Source organism: Apostichopus japonicus, chromosome 16 (genome assembly GCF_037975245.1).
Source record: "Apostichopus japonicus isolate 1M-3 chromosome 16, ASM3797524v1, whole genome shotgun sequence".
In the NCBI taxonomy this organism is placed as follows: Eukaryota; Metazoa; Echinodermata; class Holothuroidea; order Aspidochirotida; family Stichopodidae; genus Apostichopus; species Apostichopus japonicus.
In genome coordinates, this window is record NC_092576.1 from 15,884,078 (window position 1) to 15,906,110 (window position 22,033).

Below are 22,033 nucleotides of genomic sequence, written 5' to 3' on the forward strand. Positions count from 1 at the left end.
ATAAATGTGACATCAGAATTTCATGATGTAAAAGGGGGGAAAGCTCTTCAGACTAGAAGAGGTAATCTCATTATTTTAAAGAGAAAAGAATATCATATAAATATATATATTAAGACTAGATTTATACGTACCAGTTTGCTCTCTCGCAATTGAAAAAGATCCAGGGGAATCAAAACTTTGGAAAGTCTTAAACTTTTCAGTAGTTAAGCTAAATCTAGCATATGTCATCCTCTGGTAAAGATTGCGCCAAAGCAATCCGTTATCTCTAAGTATTCAGGAGTCATATGTGTTCTTAAGCAGTATTACAGAACGTTGTAACCTTATTTTCCATGTTCCCTTTTTTTTATTTTAAGGAGAAAGTTCCTCCTCCATAAATACCTATTCAATTAAGAAGTTGAACTTATAAAACTTGTTCTGTATCATTGGTTGGTCGGAGTATTTCTTTTCTTTTTGTACTGCATACTATTTTTGGATAGCCGCTAGGCGAATGTGTCGCATTGCCACTTACTTACTTTTTTGTGGGTGACAGTAACATTATCAAGATTGGAACCTTTTTTAGGGACCTTAACGGTATGTCTACTAAAAACTTATCCTGGAAACTGCAATGGCAATATCAAAAGTGAATTGCAAGCAGAACATGTAAAAGTTAAAATATGTTTCTGCATACTTGAAAACAGCACCGACATTAGGAATCGGCTTGATTTCTATGACACCGTCCAAAAGCCACATACTCACTAACTGAACGTGTTGTTACCTTGCAAATGTTGCAAAGTCCAACGAACATTTTTAGTCTCTCGACGAACAATAGTATGAGAATACGAGTAGAAAAACACTACCAATTTTGAAAAGTTTGAATAGCCTACTACTTGACCCACACCAATTTAATTTGCACTAACTACGGTTGTTCAAGCTACTGTGAATTTACTACAAGACATAGGAAAGCTCCTGCCTACTTGCTGCTTAGTGTACGCATAGTTTTGTCTAGATGCATAATCATGACAATTGGTTGTGTCAAAAATGATTGACAGACTGTGGACAGGTTCAGTCCAACTCATACTGGTTCTCACACAGTACAACTACTGTAGCAATACTGTAACTAGGCCCTAAGCAATAGTTGGGTATCATAAGTCATTCAATTTCGTCAAAGCCAGTCGCCGAGGCTGGCTAACCATTCAATTGCATCAACGAGCAAACATTTTCCAAAGGTGTTCATTCAAATTCGTTTCTGGTGTCAAACGAGATTTGGCCCTCGTAGAAGGAGACCGAGGGGGGGGGGGCAGCACAAACAGCAGGAGTCAATCTCCAAGAGTGGAGAGGTGACCTCCTACAAGAATTGGCCCAACAGAATGTGGGAGAAATGGAAATAATATTGAGAGAGTAACTTTAGTTCGATTCGACTAGAAAAATCGCGTGAATTTGAAAGCGTGTTAATGAAATTGAATGTTTTTTGTTGTTGAAATTGGCCGGGAAAACCTATAGTATCCCGAATAACATTTATAGTAACACAAACAATATACAGAGGGAATATAGTTTCATTAAAAGTCTAAAACAAGAACAATTCAATGTTGTTATCAATCCCGGTTACATTTGCCCTAATGGTCGGGTTAGTTAAAACCGATGTTGCTGGACCCAAGGCCTAACTTACAGTGGCAGTAAATTTTAAAGATGATCATATTATGTTGGACTGGCCATGGTTTAATAAATCATTATGTTGCTTTCAATGGGGTAGTTCATCTTGGCGATTTTAACGAACAATCCTCTCGAGCAAGTGGATTTCCATTAAATTTGAGAAATTTGTGGACCAATCTAAACAACTGTGGTTCAGAAATTAATTGATAGTTCAAGCTGATGTTTTTATGACAATGTTCTTGATTCTGTTTCTAATATAGGCCTATTTACCATGATTTAAATGTACAGTTTTATATGTATTATAATAACAAATCAAATAACGTTGGTAATGGATGCACCTGCCGGACGATGTAGTTCATTATTATTCAAAGATGTGAGGGCCTCGTTACAATAGTATAAATTGCCTGTCTGCACTATTTTGTGAACTTGATATTGATATTAAGAACTTTTAGCAGTACCAATCTTTTTTAGCTAAAGACTTGTGTCTTTATATAAATTGCTATCTTGGGGAAATTTGTCAACAATGCATAATGCTAAACTTGCATAGTGTATTTTGACACAAAACTGTTTCTCGAAAACGACAAGTAAATTTATGTCTAGCTTTATGGCGTCTCTTGAAAATGAAAAATAGACGATTTGAATAAAATGGGACATAGAGTAGACCCTACCCTCTCAAAACCCAAGGAGGTATCATACATTCAATGGAGCTACATCTTTAACATTAACAACTTATATACATTTATTATTCCAACAAGTTATTTCTAACTAAATTTTGTTTGACTCATTATTGTTTCTTTTTAAATGTTTTTTACATGAGAGCATTTAAAAACTTGAAAAAAGGTTGATTTGAATAAACCATTAAACATTCTTTAATTTACCTAACGCCCACGTTTTTTACCATTTCTTTGTGCTTGACGTGGTCTCCAAGAAAAGACATGACTTTATAGAATTGCCACTTCGTTAGCTTTATGGCTCCATCTCCACTTTTGGTCTTCATGCTCTACTTTACTTTCACAAATGCATCGCGCAGTTTCCTCTATATGTCCTTACATTCTTTGCTGCATATTTTCCCAATTTCTTTCCATGAATTTACTGCCCACTCTGTGTCTCTATACTCTCTCAAAGATTCGTTGTAGAGGTTTGGAAACAGGCGCACTGTTTCGATAAGCTTTTCATCGTCACTAATAAGATTTGCCATCACTGCGAATGAATACGCATCCGACAATGAAATATTTCAATGTGTCTGACTACGCATCTCGTTGTTCACGACACTTTTTTATTTTCAAAAAGTCCGGACGCGGCAGCGCAATTTGATTACGCACTGCGCGTCCATTTACACACATAGCGTATCCACCAAAATAGGTCTACGCGCTGTGAAAACGCAGCGAGTATGAACTGGCCCTTAGGTGCGCCATACGCGCTCTGTACGTTGTGTTTCACTCCAATGCAACCCTTAACAACATCAATCTGTCTCACTTGCTAGCCCGCTGCAACATTAAATCGATCGGGATTTACTCAAATTTAAATAACTTGAAATAAAAATGGCCAAATTGAATAGAACTTTTGTCGCATTCAATGTCAGATGAAGACATTTAATTGCTTCGAGTTTATTCTAATAATAACAATTTCTGAAATACCCCAGAGCTTCCGTGCATGGGCATTGCTCAAAGGTACCGAAATCACGTTGCTCATTGACTAACCAAGGGCTTGAAGCGGGTCCCTGGACCACACACCCATGAGAGGATTGCATCCCATATATTGTTCAGTCAGACTATACTTGAAGAAAAATGAAAGTCTCTGTTTAAAAAAGAAAATTGTCGTAGTAAAAACAAACTGATGGTAAAAAAAGACAGTGCGGTCATTTTATTGCTATAAAACAGATATAAGTTGTAAAATAACAGGACTTTTCAACTGTAACTTTAATTTACAGCTACTTCTGTAAAAATAGTAATGATTGCAGTCAAATTTGGTTAAGCAAAAACAGAAGATCATTATTTTCTAAATAAACAGAAAATACATGTTACATAACATTTTGATATAGTAGCAATAAACACTGTAAAACTGTAAAAAAAAGTAATTTTTTGGTTAATGGGAAAAACAAGTAATTTATGTTAAAAAAGTCTATAAACTGACAGATATTTTTAACAGAGAGTGGTTACAGTAATTGAAACGGTTATTTCCATCTTTTTTGAAACATAACGCAATACATAAAAAAAAACTTACAACACCTGGAGGTTTGTGAGATTACTAAAGATCGTGACAGGTAGGGACGTCAAGTTATTTTCAAACAGACCCCTGAAAGGAATTAATACACAAGTTATAGTACGATATAAAATCATCATTTATTGACGCAGAAAGCATAAAATTAGTTTAGAATAGAAAGTAAAGGACATTTTACGTAACATATGAATCCAGGCAAATATTGCTTAAGAAAATAAATTGAACATGTACAAAAACATAATATAAATCATAATATAAATACGATGTAGTGAAAAAAAAAACTTACAGCTCCTCAAGATTCGAGAGATTGGCAAATATATGCATTGGGAGAGATGCCAACTTGTTTGAATCAAGGTATCTGCAAGTAATGTGCATATCATAGGATATCAGAGGTATGATGGTGGGGTACACTGTAAGATATCATACTGTGTGTTACTATGTGTATCTGCAGAGGTCCTTAACCACAGAGCAAATGAGAGATATCAATTTGACCGTTTCCTTAAAGGAACAATTGTACATTTGTTATTGCTACGTTACCGTGCACTATTCTAACCAAGTTTGCAAGTTATATTCGTCAAAAAAGTTCCATAATTTGGACATTCATCCAGATGGAAGAACATGAAATCCAAACACGATATAATGATGAATAGTCATTGAATATTTTTCAATAATCAATCAATTTATTTACATGAATATTAATAATGGTAAATATATGTAAACTTACAAAAGCTGTAAGGAAATCAAATCGGAAAATATATGTTCAGGAAGAGTAGTCAAGTTGTTATCACTAAGTAACCTGAAAAGAAACAAGAATTATATTTTGCATGTGACAATGCTCGAAAGTGGAAAGTATATAACTCTATGATATGTTTCTTTCTTCTTAATAAAATGGGTGTTTATTGATTTCTTCATTGGCGTGGATAAGGTATAACGATACACAGTCTGGACAAATTTTCCTTTTCAAGTAAAAATTTAATCTTCTTGGTTGTTGCTATGCAGATCTCTGTAATAAATATAGAAATAACATCACAAATAAATAGCCAAATGAATTTTTTATTTGGTGGAAGAAAAAGCAACGTTTAGTTCTTGCATTACGCATGTTAATCTATTGAAAAACATTAAATTATGTTAACAGATAAATATGTAGACCATTCATATGATATGATCTGTAATGATGCAACCTGATCGGCATAAGTGGCGTTTGTTTTGAAACAACTAAAATTGGGTAAATAATCCTTCTTTCATTCATTCTCACAATAACAGCATAATATAATGTTCATTAACATTCGCAAAGCATGCAAATGAAACATGTGTCGACGTTGAATGAGAAAAAAAAAATCATAATAATATAAAGTCTATAGTGATTTACTAGCATATACGCAATCCTTTCAACAGAATATTAGTTAGGTTACTAAAAGGAGTGTTTTTAACCTGACATTTATTACGTGATTAACTATCAAAACAATGACGAACAACATTCTACTCGAAGCATTTTGATAGAATTAAGGCTTCAAACCCACTTGAGTGATAACTAATCAGAGAAAGAATTGAATGTGTGGCAAGTGATATGACAGATATATAGTAAATAAATAAGAACAACACACCATTTCTTATTTACGGCTTGGCTTGCCTATAAAGAGTGGTTATTGTGTGTAAATTGTCAGATCAAAGCACCAGAGGTGCTCTCTGTACAATCATAACATTTGGGCAATACGCCTGCAATGACAGATATACAAAGCCGATATTTTTTTGTTTTTCTTCAATGTGAAATTTTAATATAATTCATAAAAACGGCGGAGAATCTGCATGGTAAACACGTTATATAAAATATTGATTTACAGGAAATAACTCTTTCCAGTCAACAATACTTCTACCATTATACATTATACAGACATTATACAGACATACAGACATTATACAGACAGGAAATAACTCTTTCCAGTCAACAATTATGCTGAGAGTCAACAATGACAATTCCAGTCAACTCCAGACAATTCCAGTCAATTCCAGACAATTCCAGACAATTCCAGTCAACAATGACAATTCCAGTCAACAACAACAGACATTATACAGACATTATACAGACATAAAGACATACAGACATTATACAGACAGGAAATAACTCTTTCCAGTCAACAATACTTCTACCATTATACATTATACAGACATCACTTTCATAAGGATTTTATTATTAGACATTATTAATACATAATTTAATCAGTTTACTGATCCTTGACATAGCAGCAAGTGATATTGTCTCTAAATACGAAAAGGAAAAGCAAAGATATTGGAATAAACTATATTAATAAGTACTATTTTGCTTTCCCCTATTTGTAAATTCTTTCTCTGCATGTAAACTTGCACCCTTTACATTCTTATTTTGAACAAAACAGAACTGTTGTATCATCAGCAAAAAGAACAAAGTTTGATTTTGAGGATGTTGAATGAATATTAGTAATATACATAAATGAAAAGTAATGGCCCGTTACATTTCAGGTTAGATGAGGATGTTCCATTAAAGTGGATATACTAGACCCTGTTTCCCAAGTTACCTGCAATTCAGTCATATCTTATGAACATGGGACAATCCTACAATCCTGGAGGTATGTGAGATTACTAAAGATCGTGACAGGTAGGTATGTCAAGGTATTTTCAGACAGACCCCTGAAAGGACTTGATACACAAAGTTGTAGTAAGAAAGGACATTTTACGTAACATATGAACGCAGGCAAATATGTTTGAGAAAATGAGTTGAACATGTACAAAAACATATTATAAGTAGGACTTAGTGGAAAAAAAAACTTACAGCTGCTCAAGCTTCGAGAGATTGGAAAATATATGCATTGGGAAAGATCCCAACTTGTTACAACCCAGATATCTGCAAGTTATATGTATATCATACGATAACAGAGGTATCAATTAATTTCCATGAATAATAATAATGGAAAATATATGTAAACTTACAAAGTCTGTAAGGAAATCATATCAGAAAATATATGTTCAGGAAGAGCCGTCAACTTGTTATGACTAAGTAACCTGAAAAGAACCAATAATCATGTTTTGCATGTGACAATGCTTGAAAGTGGAAAGATATAACTCTGTGATATGTTTCTTTCTTCTTAATAAATGGGTAATTAGTGAATTCTCCATTGGCGTGGATAAAATATTACGATACACGGTCTGGACTAATTTTCCTTTTCAAGTAAAAAGTAAGAATAAAATTAACAAACTACATTAACAATAATAATTGAAAATATAATATTTACGTTTACAAATAATGAAAGGAAATCATATCAGAAAATAAAGTTTCAGCGAGAGCCGTCATGTTGGTTTGATTAAGTAACCTGAAAAAAGCAAGAATCATGTTTTGCATCTGACAATGTTTGAAAGTGGAAGGTATGTAACTCTGTGATGTGTTTCTTTCTTCTTAATAAATGGGTGTTTAGTGAATTCTCCATTGGCGTGGATAAAATATTACGATACACGGTCTGGACTAATTTTCCTTTTCAAAAGTTGAGTTGTGACTGCATTCGAGTTAAAAGAAAAACCGGCTCTTCTTTTCCCATGAGTTTAAGACACGTACAAGTTAGTTGGATCAGTCTTTTTATTAACTTGGAGCGAAAATGTGATTTCTCGAGAACAATCTCCCGACTTTCAACGTTGTTATAGCTGAGATGCATAAACTATTACGTATACTGGATCAAAGCCACGACATGTGTAATTGTGTCATATATAACACGTCTCGCCCCCCCCCCCCCCCCCTCAAAAAAAGGGTTACATTTATCCTGAAAATAATATTAAACAAGAAGTCTAACAAATCTCACAATAACTTAGACGTAAGTTAAAACATAGGAGAGTTTGCTATATAATTAAGCTGCGTATATGTAAAATTATAATAAATATATATGTGTAGGCTGTATATATTGTTGTATATAAAGATAACATGCACGATTAATTATCTATAAAAACATAAAATAAATAAAAAAACTCAACTGTACCCTACGGAAATACGTTACTTTACAAGTTTTGGTAGGGAAGATTATACAAAATAAACATTTACACATCATCACAAAAGTCACTACAAACCAGAAGGAATGTAATATTTCTCGGGAATATATTCTCCCTGCCCTTGTCACTGTCAAAATAAGCTACTTGAATATATTATAAGTAATGGTATCGATAACAGCACCGATATACATTCAGTGCAATAGCTGTGTTTTAACCTGAGTTGGCAAACGTAAACTATACATCATAATATTTCTATCTTTTAGACTTTCCTTGCACCCGATACACACAGAGAACACAGATACTACTGTAAATCTTGAAGTTTTATACCAAAGTAAAAACCTGGAACGTGATATAAATCGGTAGCATGTATTATTAGGATTACAGTAAGAAATGAGGATATGTGTATTTCTAACTATTCCTGTTGTTGGGATTTGCTGGGATTACATATATCCTTAGTTCATACTGTAAGCTTAATAGCACATGCTACCAACTTATCATATCTGTCAGCACAATGAAGTATTTACAAAACTTACAGATTTACAATAGCTAGTGTAATCTCTGTGTGAAACGGTTGTTTATTGAAAATGCATGGACGTGGTATCTTCTGAATCTTTTAATTTGAGGGACAGATTTTAAACGTGGGAAAAATTTCCCAAAAGGATATTACTTCTTTCAATATTTAAGAGCACAAGAAATAGTCTAGTACTACTGCATAGCCTTCATCTGTGAACTGTCGAGCCAGAAATAAAAATCATGAAAGCGTCCCTTACCCAATTTTTCTTCCAAACATTATGATAATTGTATCTGTTCAATTTGTGTGTGAAAGCCACTAAACCCATGTTAACTGACATTATTATTAGTCACTACTCCACGAAGGATTCGTGTCGTTACATGACAACAAGACCTACTTTTATAGGATTTGTATACAACCATATGGTAGAATATTGTTCAAACACCACGCTCTTCACACGGTGAAACGTTTCCCGGGACATGGGGTTTGAAACTTTTTGGACAATGAGTACGAACTTGTAAAATTTCCTTAGCTTCATACAGACAATGAAATCCATGAAATGTTCGCAACTTGTTGTCGAACCCATGTAGATGGGTGCATTGCACTCAACAAATATTTGACCTTACTTTATGTTTTTGCAGGAACAATGGCAATTATTTCTAAAACACGTTCGCAAATATATTTACATGTAAACGCCGGTCGTAAATTATGTTTAAGACGAGTTTTGTCCTGGCTTAATACTTTACATGACAGACCTGCAGACTATTTAGGAAAATAATGCTGGCGTGATAGCTTGTGGTATGTGGGATAAGGGGGTAGTTAATCATTGCTGAAAGACACGAAAGAACTTTCAGTGATTCCGTTTTCTAACATTTCGTTACTTGACATTCACTTTGAGAGAATATGTTAATTAGGCTGCAGCACCCACAAGTGAATGTGAGTGGAGGGCGCGTTGCATTCCACCAATTTTAATGTTGCCCCCCCGTTTCCCCAGTCGATTTTGGAGAAAATGAAACAAACCCTTCACAATCTGGCAGACCCCTACAAGATAACCGTCTTCAATGACCCCAGTGCTGGCAACTCCTCGCCTTGTAAACGCCCAGGCTTTTACCTAGTTAGCATGAGAAATTTGAACCCCCTCTCTATATTAAACACACACTTGTCGTGATAAAAACTCAAGGACTAGCCCAAGTCTATATTCCTCTATTTAAATGCACATTTTGTGCTTCGAATGTCCCCTGACAAAGTTATGATACTCCTGGGAATTGCTCCAATTTCCTTGGTGTCTATTGGAGTAGATAATTCATATTCAAATAATATCAATATGGAACATTTGAAAAGTAAAATATACATTTAACTGGCTTGGTCCAAAAATATATCCAAATCTTCCAATCTGGCATGGGTCATACCAAGATTGCATATTTATTGTGTTTTGCATCTTTTAAGGTGTGGTAAATGGCAAAGTACTTTCCAAACGGTAACATTGCTTGAAGAATTTTAAAGTGTTCATGAATGGAGAGCTGCAGCCACGACATTCATAGTGTAATACTTGTACAGATTGATGAATGAGCAAAGTTTGCATTGCCTGTGAAATATGATTACGTAAATATTGTTTTCACTCCCTCCTACACAAAACTGTTGCTATTGTTACAGGTATACTTTATGTGAACGCGTTCTCTCTACCCGTTCTACTTACTGAGGCTATCCGATTGCACGTACTTGATTTATGAGTAATGAATCCATTTCACTGGATTTCGTACACAAAATGTTTACATGATTGCTTTACATGATAACTTATTTTGCAGCGACTGAAAAGGACGAGATTCTACCTTTTAAATTTAAAGAGTCCAATATACGGCAACTTGCAGAGACTACTTTACAATGTTTGTATTGTTACAATGTCCGTGGATGTGTTAAGGAAGTGAAATTGCAAATGCACCGCATAATTCTTGCATGTGTGATCAGGCTATATGGAGGGATTTTCGATGGCGATAACGAAGTTTTAAATCGAAGTTTTGACGTTTCATGTATGATTCCTTTCTTGGCTAATACATATCATTAGGCTTAGTAGACTTGCTGGCCACGATACACAAAATACACAACTTAATAATACTTTTATATTGTACTCCGTCAACGGAGATGGTTGAGTATGATATTTTTAACTTTGAACACAATTGTGGGTTCGTTTAGTGTCTTCGTTTTCCGAGAACTCGTATAGAACGAGTAAGATATTGCCCCTAAAGGAAGGCATAACCGTCTGAATTGATAATGTTCCCATGTAACATTGCATTTATACCGTAAGTTATCACGTCTTCCTGACAATATTTATGTTAGCATGTTAAGGTAAAAATCATCACGGAAACAGGGATCCTACTGTCCACTCGCATTACTAACCATACAAACAATTATAATACAGTTAAAAATCATTCAGGAGTTTTAAGACAGACTCACAAGTTATTTGTTTTCGGGGGGAAATTCGAAGGCGGCAGAGTTAGTCCAAGATATGAGCAGTCAACATCAAAGACGGGGATAGCTTCTTCCTCTTCAAAGTAGCAATTGCAAATCCCTTGGTCCCCACATGCATCTAGAAAATGATAAATAGGTTGGATGAGATACTATGCTTATACAACAGAAAATTCGCACCCATGCAATAACTTGAAAGTAAAGCAAGAAAGATAACTACACATGTTAAAGGTGACTAAATATTTCATTTGCAGTGCTAAACAGTATTTGTGGACGTTGCTTACCTTCCCCGTTAGCTAACAAAGCTACACGAGAATAAAAAATGGCACACAACCAGGTCAACGTAGTCACCCTGCTCGCAAGCATTTTCCTGTTCTGATCTGCGAGAAAATCAGTAACATGTTAGACACAAATCTTCAAGACAACGTAAAGGTGAAGATTGTGAAGATGCTGTTTCTGCAACTTCGCTATGGATGAGATGATGACATTCATATGCGAGGGTAACTCAACAAGTTTTCAATTTATCAACAATTTTACGACCGTAAAGTATAGTGAGTATCATGCAACCATATACGCTGTTGTGTTTATTTAAATGAATACATTTTGGTTCAGTTAAAGGGAAATATTGCGTTTAAATGTCATCTCAAAGTGCAGCCTAAATGCCACTAATTGTGATCCTTACTCTACTCCATACATAAACCAAACTTAATTTGCGCGAGTAAGGTCTCGAATCTTCCAAAACTTTAGCAAAAGGATGAACACTTTCGTCAGCAATTTGGCTAATTATGCAACGATAAGCCAGGCCTATAAACGTTCTTACTATATCATATGCATTTAACGACGAATAATACACCAACTGACATTAGTAACACACTAGTATTTTACGTACGTTCCTCTATACTATTCTTCACGAAATATAGCCGTACAGTAGATATGTGATTTGAGAGGTGTGCTGTGCATGCATATTTGTTGGAAGAACAACATTGTTAATTTGTTATCATCGATTACAACTTTGAAAAAACTTTTCCATTGATTTTGCATATTTTAATTACTAGTACCTTGAAACTGGCATAGCTACAGAAAGATAATTGCACACAAATGTTTTTTTCTACCTTTTTCTTGAACTACGACATATTAAAGACCATAATTCGGAATACTCAAAAATATATACCCTATTAACTATACAGATTACAAACGAAACCATATTTATGACATTTAAACTACTACAAACCTCACAGAAAAACCTTACAGCGAATCCTCACAATATGATACTTTTGATGTAAAACGATTGCGTGTCAGGAAGTCTTCTTCTTTTCTGTTGTTATTATTAATACGATTATTAATCTTGCCCAAAACTGAATTAGTCCGCCACTTTACGCCTTTTTCTTCACGGGGAGTATGGTTCAGACAGAGATACATAACAGTAAAATGGTTGAGTGATTTGTGTTCTTCCTTACTACATGCAATGTAACACAGCTCAAGTATTCACTCCGTTAACACAGCTCAAGTATTCACTCTGTTAGGTAAAGTGTGAAGGTGATACAAACCGTCAACAAGTTCTTATACAAAAGATATTGGGTATTTTTAGCACCTATTGTATGCAGTCAAGAGGGTTCTTAGTCATATGCACTTAAATACTAAACTTTCTTTTTCGTTTCCATATTGTAAAATCTGTTAGGTTATTAGTTTAAAATGGAGTAGCTGGTGAATAATTACCTAAAACTTGCATAATTTAAAAGGTAATAGCATTGTTTTATACGGGCAAGAGGGTTCTTAATCATATGCACTTAAATACTCAACTTTCTTTTCGTTTCCATTTTGAAAAGTATGTTAAGCAAGAAACGCGTTATTTTTATTCTTTTATAATAACGAAGCACACATATTAAATGTCATCCTATCATCTCTCTTGTACATTCAAAATATCGGTAATGTTCGCAAATATCTGAATCGTGAAGCCCTGAGAAAGATATACACATCTTTAGTTCTTCGATAATGGAAACGCGATTTTCTATGGTCGTTCATGAATTGAAATCGCTCGACTTTAACGCCTTCAAAATACCGCTGCACGAATAGTTACATTATCTACAAAGTCTTGTCACATAAAAACTATTCTTAAAGAGTTACATTCTTCCGGCTTTACTATATGTGCTTACGACACGTACAGTTCAAGTATTCATTACGTGACAGTATCCAAATAGAAACCTACCCAGTACCTACCATATTTCCCGTTTTTTCATGTTCAAGTCACTCTCACTGGATGTTACAATCATCTGTGTCACTTCAAATATCTTGGTTGCGTTTCACTCATCGTTCAGTTATCTTCCCACGGTTGTTCACACTAAAGGTGACGTATAATATTGAAATGAAACTATACATTAAACAACCCCTATTTTTAAATGGTGATATCCGAATATACTTTCAAGTATGAAAAGTTCTGTTTAACTTTCGTGGGACACTTCCACTACATATGTCACAGGGGTGTTCAACTTATAAGCTGTCCAAGATTACATTACAACTAAAGAATGTTATACCTAACGCCCTGTTAAGTACCCTCACATAACTACCTAAAAAGTTCCTGAATTACTTTGGTTCACTACCTTTCAAACTTTATATCTACAACAATTCTTCAACTTTGAACAAAAGGTCTAGAAGAAGTAGCACCTTTTTAAATATTCAGAAAATGACCGCTAGTGAACTACAATGACCTTTATATGTAAAATATTGATCGCATGTAGGAAAACATAACTCACACAAACCAATCACGACATTTTAGTCCTATCAATCATTGCATTAGCTGTGGCCTACGTTTCATCATAACTGAAAAAATACAGAACGCCCTGTTTTTGGGCCCTCAATGACGACAATAAAATATTCCTCACAGATTTGGTTCACCACCACTCAAACTTTATATCAACAACATTTCAGCAAATTTTGACAAAAGCTCAAACAGGAGTGGCAGGTCTTACGCTTTCAGAGAATGGCCCTTAAAGGAATGAAAATTGACGAAACGACAGTTGGTCAAACACAGTGGCAAAAAGTGATAGAAAGTCGGCAAAATTGCGCGATAGCTATACCACGGCTGAAAGCGTTCAGCTGACTATCGTGATAAGTTAACCATTTATGTCAAGATATTATTATATTCACTTATAAATTAAGATCTTTCAAACCTCGGCAAGTTTACATCAACCATTACACACAGTCTTAGCAAAATAATTGAGTACCCTCTATCGAGTAACCTTAACTGACTTGCTATTTTACTTTCGAGTTTCTTTTGCATGTCTACCATAAAATACTGCTACTTTTGTTTAATACCAATTGGTTTTAGAGTAGTATCTTTTCTGTTTTCTGTATTGGTATTGCAGTTAAATTGTTAATTACTTAAAGAAATATAATTGGAAAGCAGAATATGTAAAGATAATTCAATAATTATTTGCAAGAGTGAGGCAAAGTATGTCAACATAACAATCATCTGTTGCAACGTCTTCAGTCAGTATCATGTCTGGATATAACTCGAAGGAAGATAAAACCTACCCTTTATTTGGAGCTACATTGGTGAGATTGACATATATTGCTGCTGGTTACAACAAAACTTCTAAACGAAAGTAAGACATAACCTTGAAATATTCACGTAGTGCATTGGTAAGGAATGCACACAAGATTTTTATTAGTGGCTTTCCAAACTGAATAAACATCAATATTTTCAACATTAACCTGGTCTGATATGATGATTTCTAAGTGGGACAAAGTGAGTTATGAAATAATGCTGTAAAATGCGATTCCGTAAAATGACTTAGTCATTCCATTTTTTCTTCCATTAGTTTGTAGCGATTCTTATTAGGAGCTAAACGTTTACGATGTTATACAGAAAATTTTATTTCATAATGATTTGAAAGAAACCAACGTCAATATATTTATGATATCAAAATAATAACCTTAGTTTGTCAATCAGTAATACCTTTAATAAACCTAAAACAAGGCCACATCGATTCTCAAAATATGGAAAAACCACTACTTCTATGTTAACGTATGTATATTTTCAAATATCAAGGTTGATTAAAAAAGATGACCGAAGTGTTATAGACCGTTTCAAACACTGCTACCAGTCTCAGTTGTATTGCTATTCTACTTTTATGTTTTCATTAGGTTTCAAAATTGCAATTTAAACGTGTCCCTTTCACAATTGAAGATGCTGGACTACATTGTTGAACAATCAGTCTTGTACTGAGAAATCGAAGCCCCATCAAATTACCCGGAAAAATGCTTTAAATGTGGATATCGTAAAAAAAAAGAGATAGGAATAGCGACATAAAGTTAGCTAGAACTTATGTTTCTTGGAATATGACATTACAAGACTTAAAACCTCTTTAAGAGGACTAGTAATTAACCCTGATGTCTTCACCTCGAGACCAACTGAATTGAGACTAAACAACTTATCTTTTTCACTCACTGATACTCCTCTCTGTAGTCTTTTATATATTAATTCAAACCTCTAATTTATTAGCTGATGTGATAACCGGTTCAAGAAAGGGGCAGATGAAAGACTCTGGTCGGCCGGTTCGGTAAATCGTGCTAGAGTTCAAGGCACACTGGAGTTTTCATAACTCTCCTGTAGTGGTTTGGCACTTTTTGTGGCATAGGATCCCGAGTCATGTCTCCCTTGATGTCACAAAAGAACCTGGGAGGACGCTAAGAAGGTCGGTCAAATCGACATGAAGCGTCTAAGTAGCGTGCGTGAATTCTTGCCAGAGGGTCGAAACACTCTTTGCGACCGGCATGCTTGGAGGCACCTATCTTGAATATACGGATGCTTTTAAGAGCCCTTGCAGCATTTCATGCAAATATCAAAGCGTTTCAAACTAGCGCCACCATTATTCATAAAAGCAGAAATATAGATAAAAAAGTTAAAGTTGAAGGTTTACAGTCTTGTATGAGGCTAATGCCTCCTCACACGACTTTACAACTTAACCCCTGGTCATTGGTAACTTGTCACACCCACACACCAAAGTGTGCACAATTCAATCAATCTCTCCTGGGGCACCACAGTGCACCACAACCACGTGTCCCCCGGGGGACTTCCCATAGGGTGCAGCCACAAACCGGCGCACGCAACTATATTTACAAGTTACCTCGCAGGTCCCCATTTATACACCTGGGTGAAGAGAGGCAATGGAGATAAAGCGCCTTGCCCAAGGACACAACGTAATGATCTGGCCAGGGCTCGAACCTGTAATCCTTAGATCACAAGTCCACTGCCTTAATCACTTGACCACAACGCCCTAGATATATTAGTGGGATTATGTAATACGCAAGGAAACAAGTAATCCCATTCCCCTCTCCCTTCCCGCAATAAATGACATTTCTTTGCTGTTAGGTATTGTTTCAGTTTGTTCAGAAAAAGAGAATGCAGACAAAATGAGACTGATTAGGGGTGAAAACACTGTTAATATACTACAGACCCTTACCAAGGCCGTCAGTCCTTAACATAAACTAATCGAGCCCACTCCCTAATAAAATCATATGCAGTCATGGTGATGAGGTGGTAAGGCTTCCCATGTTATACAACAGCGATACACTTGTTATAAAGAGAGCGTCTGCAGATGGATTGGACTGAGTCATATTTGCAGTTTCACCCATACACAGACTATCCACAGACTATCCATATACTATCCACAGACTATCCACAGACTATCCATATACTATCCACAGACTATCCACAGACTACCCGCACACTATTTACACACTATCAACACACTATCAGCAGACTATCCACAGACTATCAACAGACTATCCACAGACTATCCTAAGACTGCAAACTTTTAAAATTATCCATTTGGAAATTGAAAACGTCAGGACTATGCAAGATAAGCCCTAGGGTGCGATTTTGTTTTCAAAAAGATTTGCAATTACGGAGTTTTTAGCCAATCAGATTGTTCTAACGTCAACATCTATAATGACCATCGCTAAGAAGTCGTAAGACAAACACTGAATCAGAAGAGTGATAAGGTCAATAGGTCTTAAAATGTCAAAACATGAATGATTTCTTTGACGTCACTGAAACAGATTAATGTCTGTTTTTGATTGACTTGTGACACTTAGTTTAGTCTAGTTACGGGGTTTCCTTCCAAACACTCTAACTTTACTTTTAATGCTTGGATCACATATGTTGACCTTACTTATGATACTGTAACGTTTACTCAATCTAAGATTCCGCGGGCGCCTAAATATTCCCTACCGAGGACTGGTGGTGGTATGGAAACAAATGCGGCTTAGATGGTTGTGTCCTAGTAACGACGAGCCTTGAATCTCGCTATCATATGCACAGAATGAAATATATGGATAAACGAGTAAAGGATGGAGTACTGAGATTTTGTAATTTATTGCTAATATCAACCACAATACATCAGGATGAAGACCTCAATAACAACTAGAAAAACGAGGTCTCAATACCGATGTGCAGTCCTATAACGATACGCACAAATGTGTTTAAAAGACGAATACAAAAACAAATACAAATACGACCACAATGGTCGGAGCCAGGGCTACTACCAAACCGAACGATCCAGAACAGGAGAGAAAAGACTGACTCACAAGTCTCGAGATCTGATCCACCTGAGCTGATGAACAGACGTCACGTGACCTGTAATACGTCACCGTCCAAATGGAAAGCACATGTGGCTATATAAACAGTGACATGTAGCTTAGATAAATAGAGGGCGACAGAGATAATGACCCACGGCATCACAATACAAACGCTACATTTCATTGGGTTCGTATGTACGTTATCCAAGATTCGTGAGCCGTTCAATTTAAATGGAATTCGTTTCGTGGAATGGGTACACTAAAATCAACTTCACGACGCGAGTTTACGAGTCTTGAATAAAATTACGCAAAAAATATTGCAGCAATAGTTTGAATCGGTACAATAAGTAATTGAATTGCGCGACTAGATTAGGACTCTAGTTAGCTCTTGTTTAAAACTTGGAAAATGATACTGGAATAATCAAGGTTGAATTTACACAACTTTCCTGTTGAATTATATGTTTCTCCATTGGGGTAAATCATATATAGAGAGAACCATTGAATAAACACCGTACATATAGGACAAGTATTTCTTCGTTATAACGAATAGATGCCGACATTTTGGTAACCTCGAGGTGAAGGTTTCTATGGTGTAAAAACCTTCCTGCTTAAGTAATCATTAGTACATTTCTAACATCTTTCATTGATTTTCTATCCAATAAACATATAATTTAAATGTATAGTACATATAATAGGCCTTGGTGAATTATTCTACTTGATTCAATGTGCGCTGTAACTCCTTTGTTCATCAAATACACAACACAACAGAAAGCTACATTGTTGGCTCGTTCATTTCTAATAACATTATAAAAAAAAATGTTTAAATAAAGGTTATAAATAAATGTTTCAGTTTTAGTTCTTTTAAAACATATTGTCTACACAGCAGGGTTTCCATAACTTTTACCCCCCCCCCCCCACGATCTGAGTCATTATAAATCTATAATACGCATAACAGTGCTTCGTTAAAGATCAAGTTCATATTGTATTGTAATGGAAAAAAAAAACAAGAGATGAACAAATATTTTTGGGAAAACTTTAAGATCAGATCCCGAATTGTGTCATGCATCGATCACCAATCACACACGATGAGACGATGTTTTCCTCCACGAAGCGCTTGATCCTCGAAGCTGTCCTGGAGAGGGCCACCCAAATGGCGTGCCCACAGCTTTGTTTTCATGACTACCAACTTTTGTACATTTACTAATTTAAATGATATATCAGATTTTTGGTCAACAGAAAGTACTCTAGTTTTGACTTTCAGAAGCGTCTAACGAACCGGTTGGGATGGACTCACGCACCCCCTGGAGGTTTATGCACCCCAGTTAGGGAACCCCTGGTCTACAGCTTAATTGCCTTTACCATGGTGACTAAATGCTCAAAGTGACAAAAACATGACAACGTTTACCACTAATATGGATATGCCGAAGAAAACTGTCACACATATCTTGCAAACAAACCAATGATTGCCTGTAGTTTCTTCTTTTCTATCACCTGGTGGAGAGGTTGTTTCGGAATGTTGACAACTAGCAGAATTGGTCTCTGGTTGATTTTTGGATTGATCGCTCCCTCCTTGGTCTGTTGGATCGCTTTCTGTCGTGCTTTGTGAATTTGACATGAGTTCCAATCCCTCCCCAGACTGTCGATAACTGTTATTATGGTGCCCCATTGTTTCATTGCTCCCTCCTTGGTCTGGTGGACTGCTTTCGTGGTCACTTTTTGCGGATCGACTAAGAAGTTTATAGTCACTATTGCACGGCTTGCAGATGTAGTTACTTATATTTTCTATGTTCATATATATTACAGAAAATGTCGTTTCGAGAACCACTATAACAATTAAAATCACGATGTATATACCTGAAAAAGTCACAGACAAATACAAACACAATATTTAATGGTACGTTAAACATTTGATGTATCGACATTTGCATATACATTACAAGTCAAAACATATCTCGAAAAAACGGGGAAAAAATCAGATGAAGAAATAAAAAAAGAAATTATCTTGACAAAAGAAACAAGTGAAAAATTTTCAATTGCACCAAAGGGCCATCGTAAAAGTGATATATGCTAGAAGGGAGTGACAGTTTCGATATTTAGTCATATAGTGTTTGATTAATGCCCAAAATGCTATTTTACCTATGTCGATCATATTACGTCACGGGTCACAGAGGTACTAATTCCTATACTCAGACACTCAAAAATCAAGTCCCTTGGTGTCACGGTTTGAGGGGACACACACTTTGTTTCCAACAAATTAACAAACAGGACTTGTTTACCCTAACTCATAACGGGTTAGCACACTATTTGTAATTGTGTTACTCTTTGTTATACCCAATAAAGCACATTAATTCAAAAAGTTTCAAACGATGGAAAGTAAAAGAAATTGTAGTAACTTTATTACAAAAGTTGCCAAACGAGTGCAATGTCTCAACCCTAATATCCACACTTCATCAAAAAAAGGTAATTTTATTGAAGCCATATATCCATATATACTATTTAAGTTGATGTGTATTTATTCCAAGGCATACTAAGCCCAGGAGTAGTTCGAATCCTATGTAGTCTCATAGATTCCGGGGTACATGCATTGGCTACTCCACAAAAATGACCGCTTGATTCCAAACTCAAATCCGAATGCAGATTCCTACAAACATAGTGATTGTTAGTCTAACTTTAAGCAATATTCATGTTTTCATGATATTCTGTAACATGTTTTGCAGATCTATGCATATTTCTGATACACATACTCATAAAAGTGAAAACGTTCACGGTGCATAAGGGGACTGAACTTACCCATAAAACAGAAACCAGTGTCAGGACGGGCTTGGTATAGTGTCGAAAGTTGCATAATTAAAACCAGAAGGCACATCAGACCAAACGCTGGTCCGTTGGAGTTTTCTCTTGGAAAGCAATTAGTAAGCAAACTCAAAAACGATACAAATATGGTTGGTGCTACTAAGATGAACATGTCGAATTGTGTGCGAACTCTTCCCAAATTGGCGATGTACCGAACATATGATTGGTTTTTAAGGTATTGGTCGCATCTGTAGAGGGATTCATTACCTTCAGCACTAGTAAATTGTAAATTCCATCTAAGATTCTCAACTTTACATGATTCCATTTCCCCCACATGGTATAGATTTTGTTGCAAAGTTAAAGTATGAAAGACCAAATTAAGTCCGATGCTTAAGAAAACGTGTGCATCGCTCCAGAAAAGCATTTTAAGATGTCATAATAATAATCACCTGTGATGATGAAAATATTAATAATCATCAATGATGATGAAAATAATACTAATAATCAAAATGATGATGATGATGATGACGACGACGACGACGACGAAGATGATGATGATGACGACGATGAAAATGATGATGATGATGACGGTGATGATGACAACGATGATGACGACGATGACGACGACGACGACGCCGCCGCCGACGACGACGACGCCGACGACGCCGACGACGACGCTGACGACGACGGCGACGACGACGGCGACGACGACGACGTCGACGGCGATGATGATCATGATGATCATGATGATCATGATGATCATGATGATCATGATCATGATCATGATCATGATGATCATGATCATGATTATGATCATGATCATGATCATGATCATGATCATGATGATCATGATAATGATCATGATCATGATCATGATCATGATGATCATGATAATGATCATGATCATGATCATGATCATGATCATGATAATGATCATGATCATAATACTGATAACAATAACAATAATCATAATCAATAGCAATAATCATAATAATAATAATAACAATGATAATAATAATAATAATAATAATAATAATAATAATAATAATAATAATAATAATAATGATAATAATCATAATCATAATCATAATCATAATCATAATCATAATCATAATCATAATCATAATCATAATCATAATCATAATCATAGTCATAATTAATTACAAACTTTTATAGTATGCTGATGATACTGTTTTCGTTTTAGATAGCTCTAGAGGTTCATTGCAGAAAACTTTGCAAATTTTAAGTGACTTGAAGGAAGCCTCTGGGTTGGTTATCAATTATAATAAGTCTGTTCTTTTTCCTCTTGGCTCTTTTGCTCGTGATTGGCCTTTTACTTCATTCAGTGGAATTGCCGTTAGCAGTGGACCAGTTAGCTATTTGGGCATTTTCTTTACGAACAATAGAAATGATTTGTTTGAGCTTAACTATACTCCAAAGTTATCCCGACTAAAATCATGCCCTCGTTCGTGGTCTGTCAGGGATATAACCCCAATTGGCCGGAATACCATAGTTAAGTCTCTTGCCCTTTCGCAACTTGTGTTTCTATTCCTTGTCTTACCTAACCCTCCCTCCAGTTTTGTTAAGGATGTGGAAAGAATAATCTTCGATTTCATTTGGTGTGGGCGCCCTGACAAGGTTAAGAGGAGTACTATGATTAATAATATTGATGAAGGAGGACTAAGGGTTACACACATTGATAGTTTTATGAAATCCTTAAAGTGTACTTGGGTTCGCCGTTATTTTTCCGTTAATGAGAGCCCTTGGAAAATATTTTTCACTACCGTTTTGAAGCCATATGGAAATAAATTCTTCCAGTGTAATTGTTCA

At 35.5% G+C, this 22,033-nt stretch overlaps 1 protein-coding gene across 12 annotated transcripts in view; it reads right to left on the reverse strand.

Moving 5' to 3' along the window:
- LOC139982960 (uncharacterized) overlaps positions 1-22,033 on the reverse strand; it is a 499,934-nt gene that overhangs the window by 86,939 nt on the left and 390,962 nt on the right. For 8 of the 12 annotated variants that reach the window (XR_011798446.1, XM_071996192.1, XM_071996190.1 and 5 more), the window contains 8 exons: positions 20,201-20,451; positions 12,094-13,169; positions 11,116-11,211; positions 10,820-10,952; positions 6,814-6,885; positions 4,574-4,645; positions 4,136-4,207; positions 3,853-3,924 (listed from right to left, as the gene is read on the reverse strand). Coding sequence is in view for 11 of the 12 variants with exons in the window: in XM_071996192.1 (XP_071852293.1) it covers positions 3,853-3,924; positions 4,136-4,207; positions 4,574-4,645; positions 6,814-6,885; positions 10,820-10,952; positions 11,116-11,211; positions 12,094-12,250 (674 nt within the window). In the remaining variant the exon portion in view is untranslated. Of the gene's footprint in view, positions 1-3,852; positions 3,925-4,135; positions 4,208-4,573; positions 4,646-6,813; positions 6,886-10,819; positions 10,953-11,115; positions 11,212-12,062; positions 14,836-20,200; positions 20,452-22,033 lie in introns of those variants that run through there. The other 4 variants (XM_071996191.1, XM_071996193.1, XM_071996194.1 and 1 more) reach the window with 3 other exon arrangements.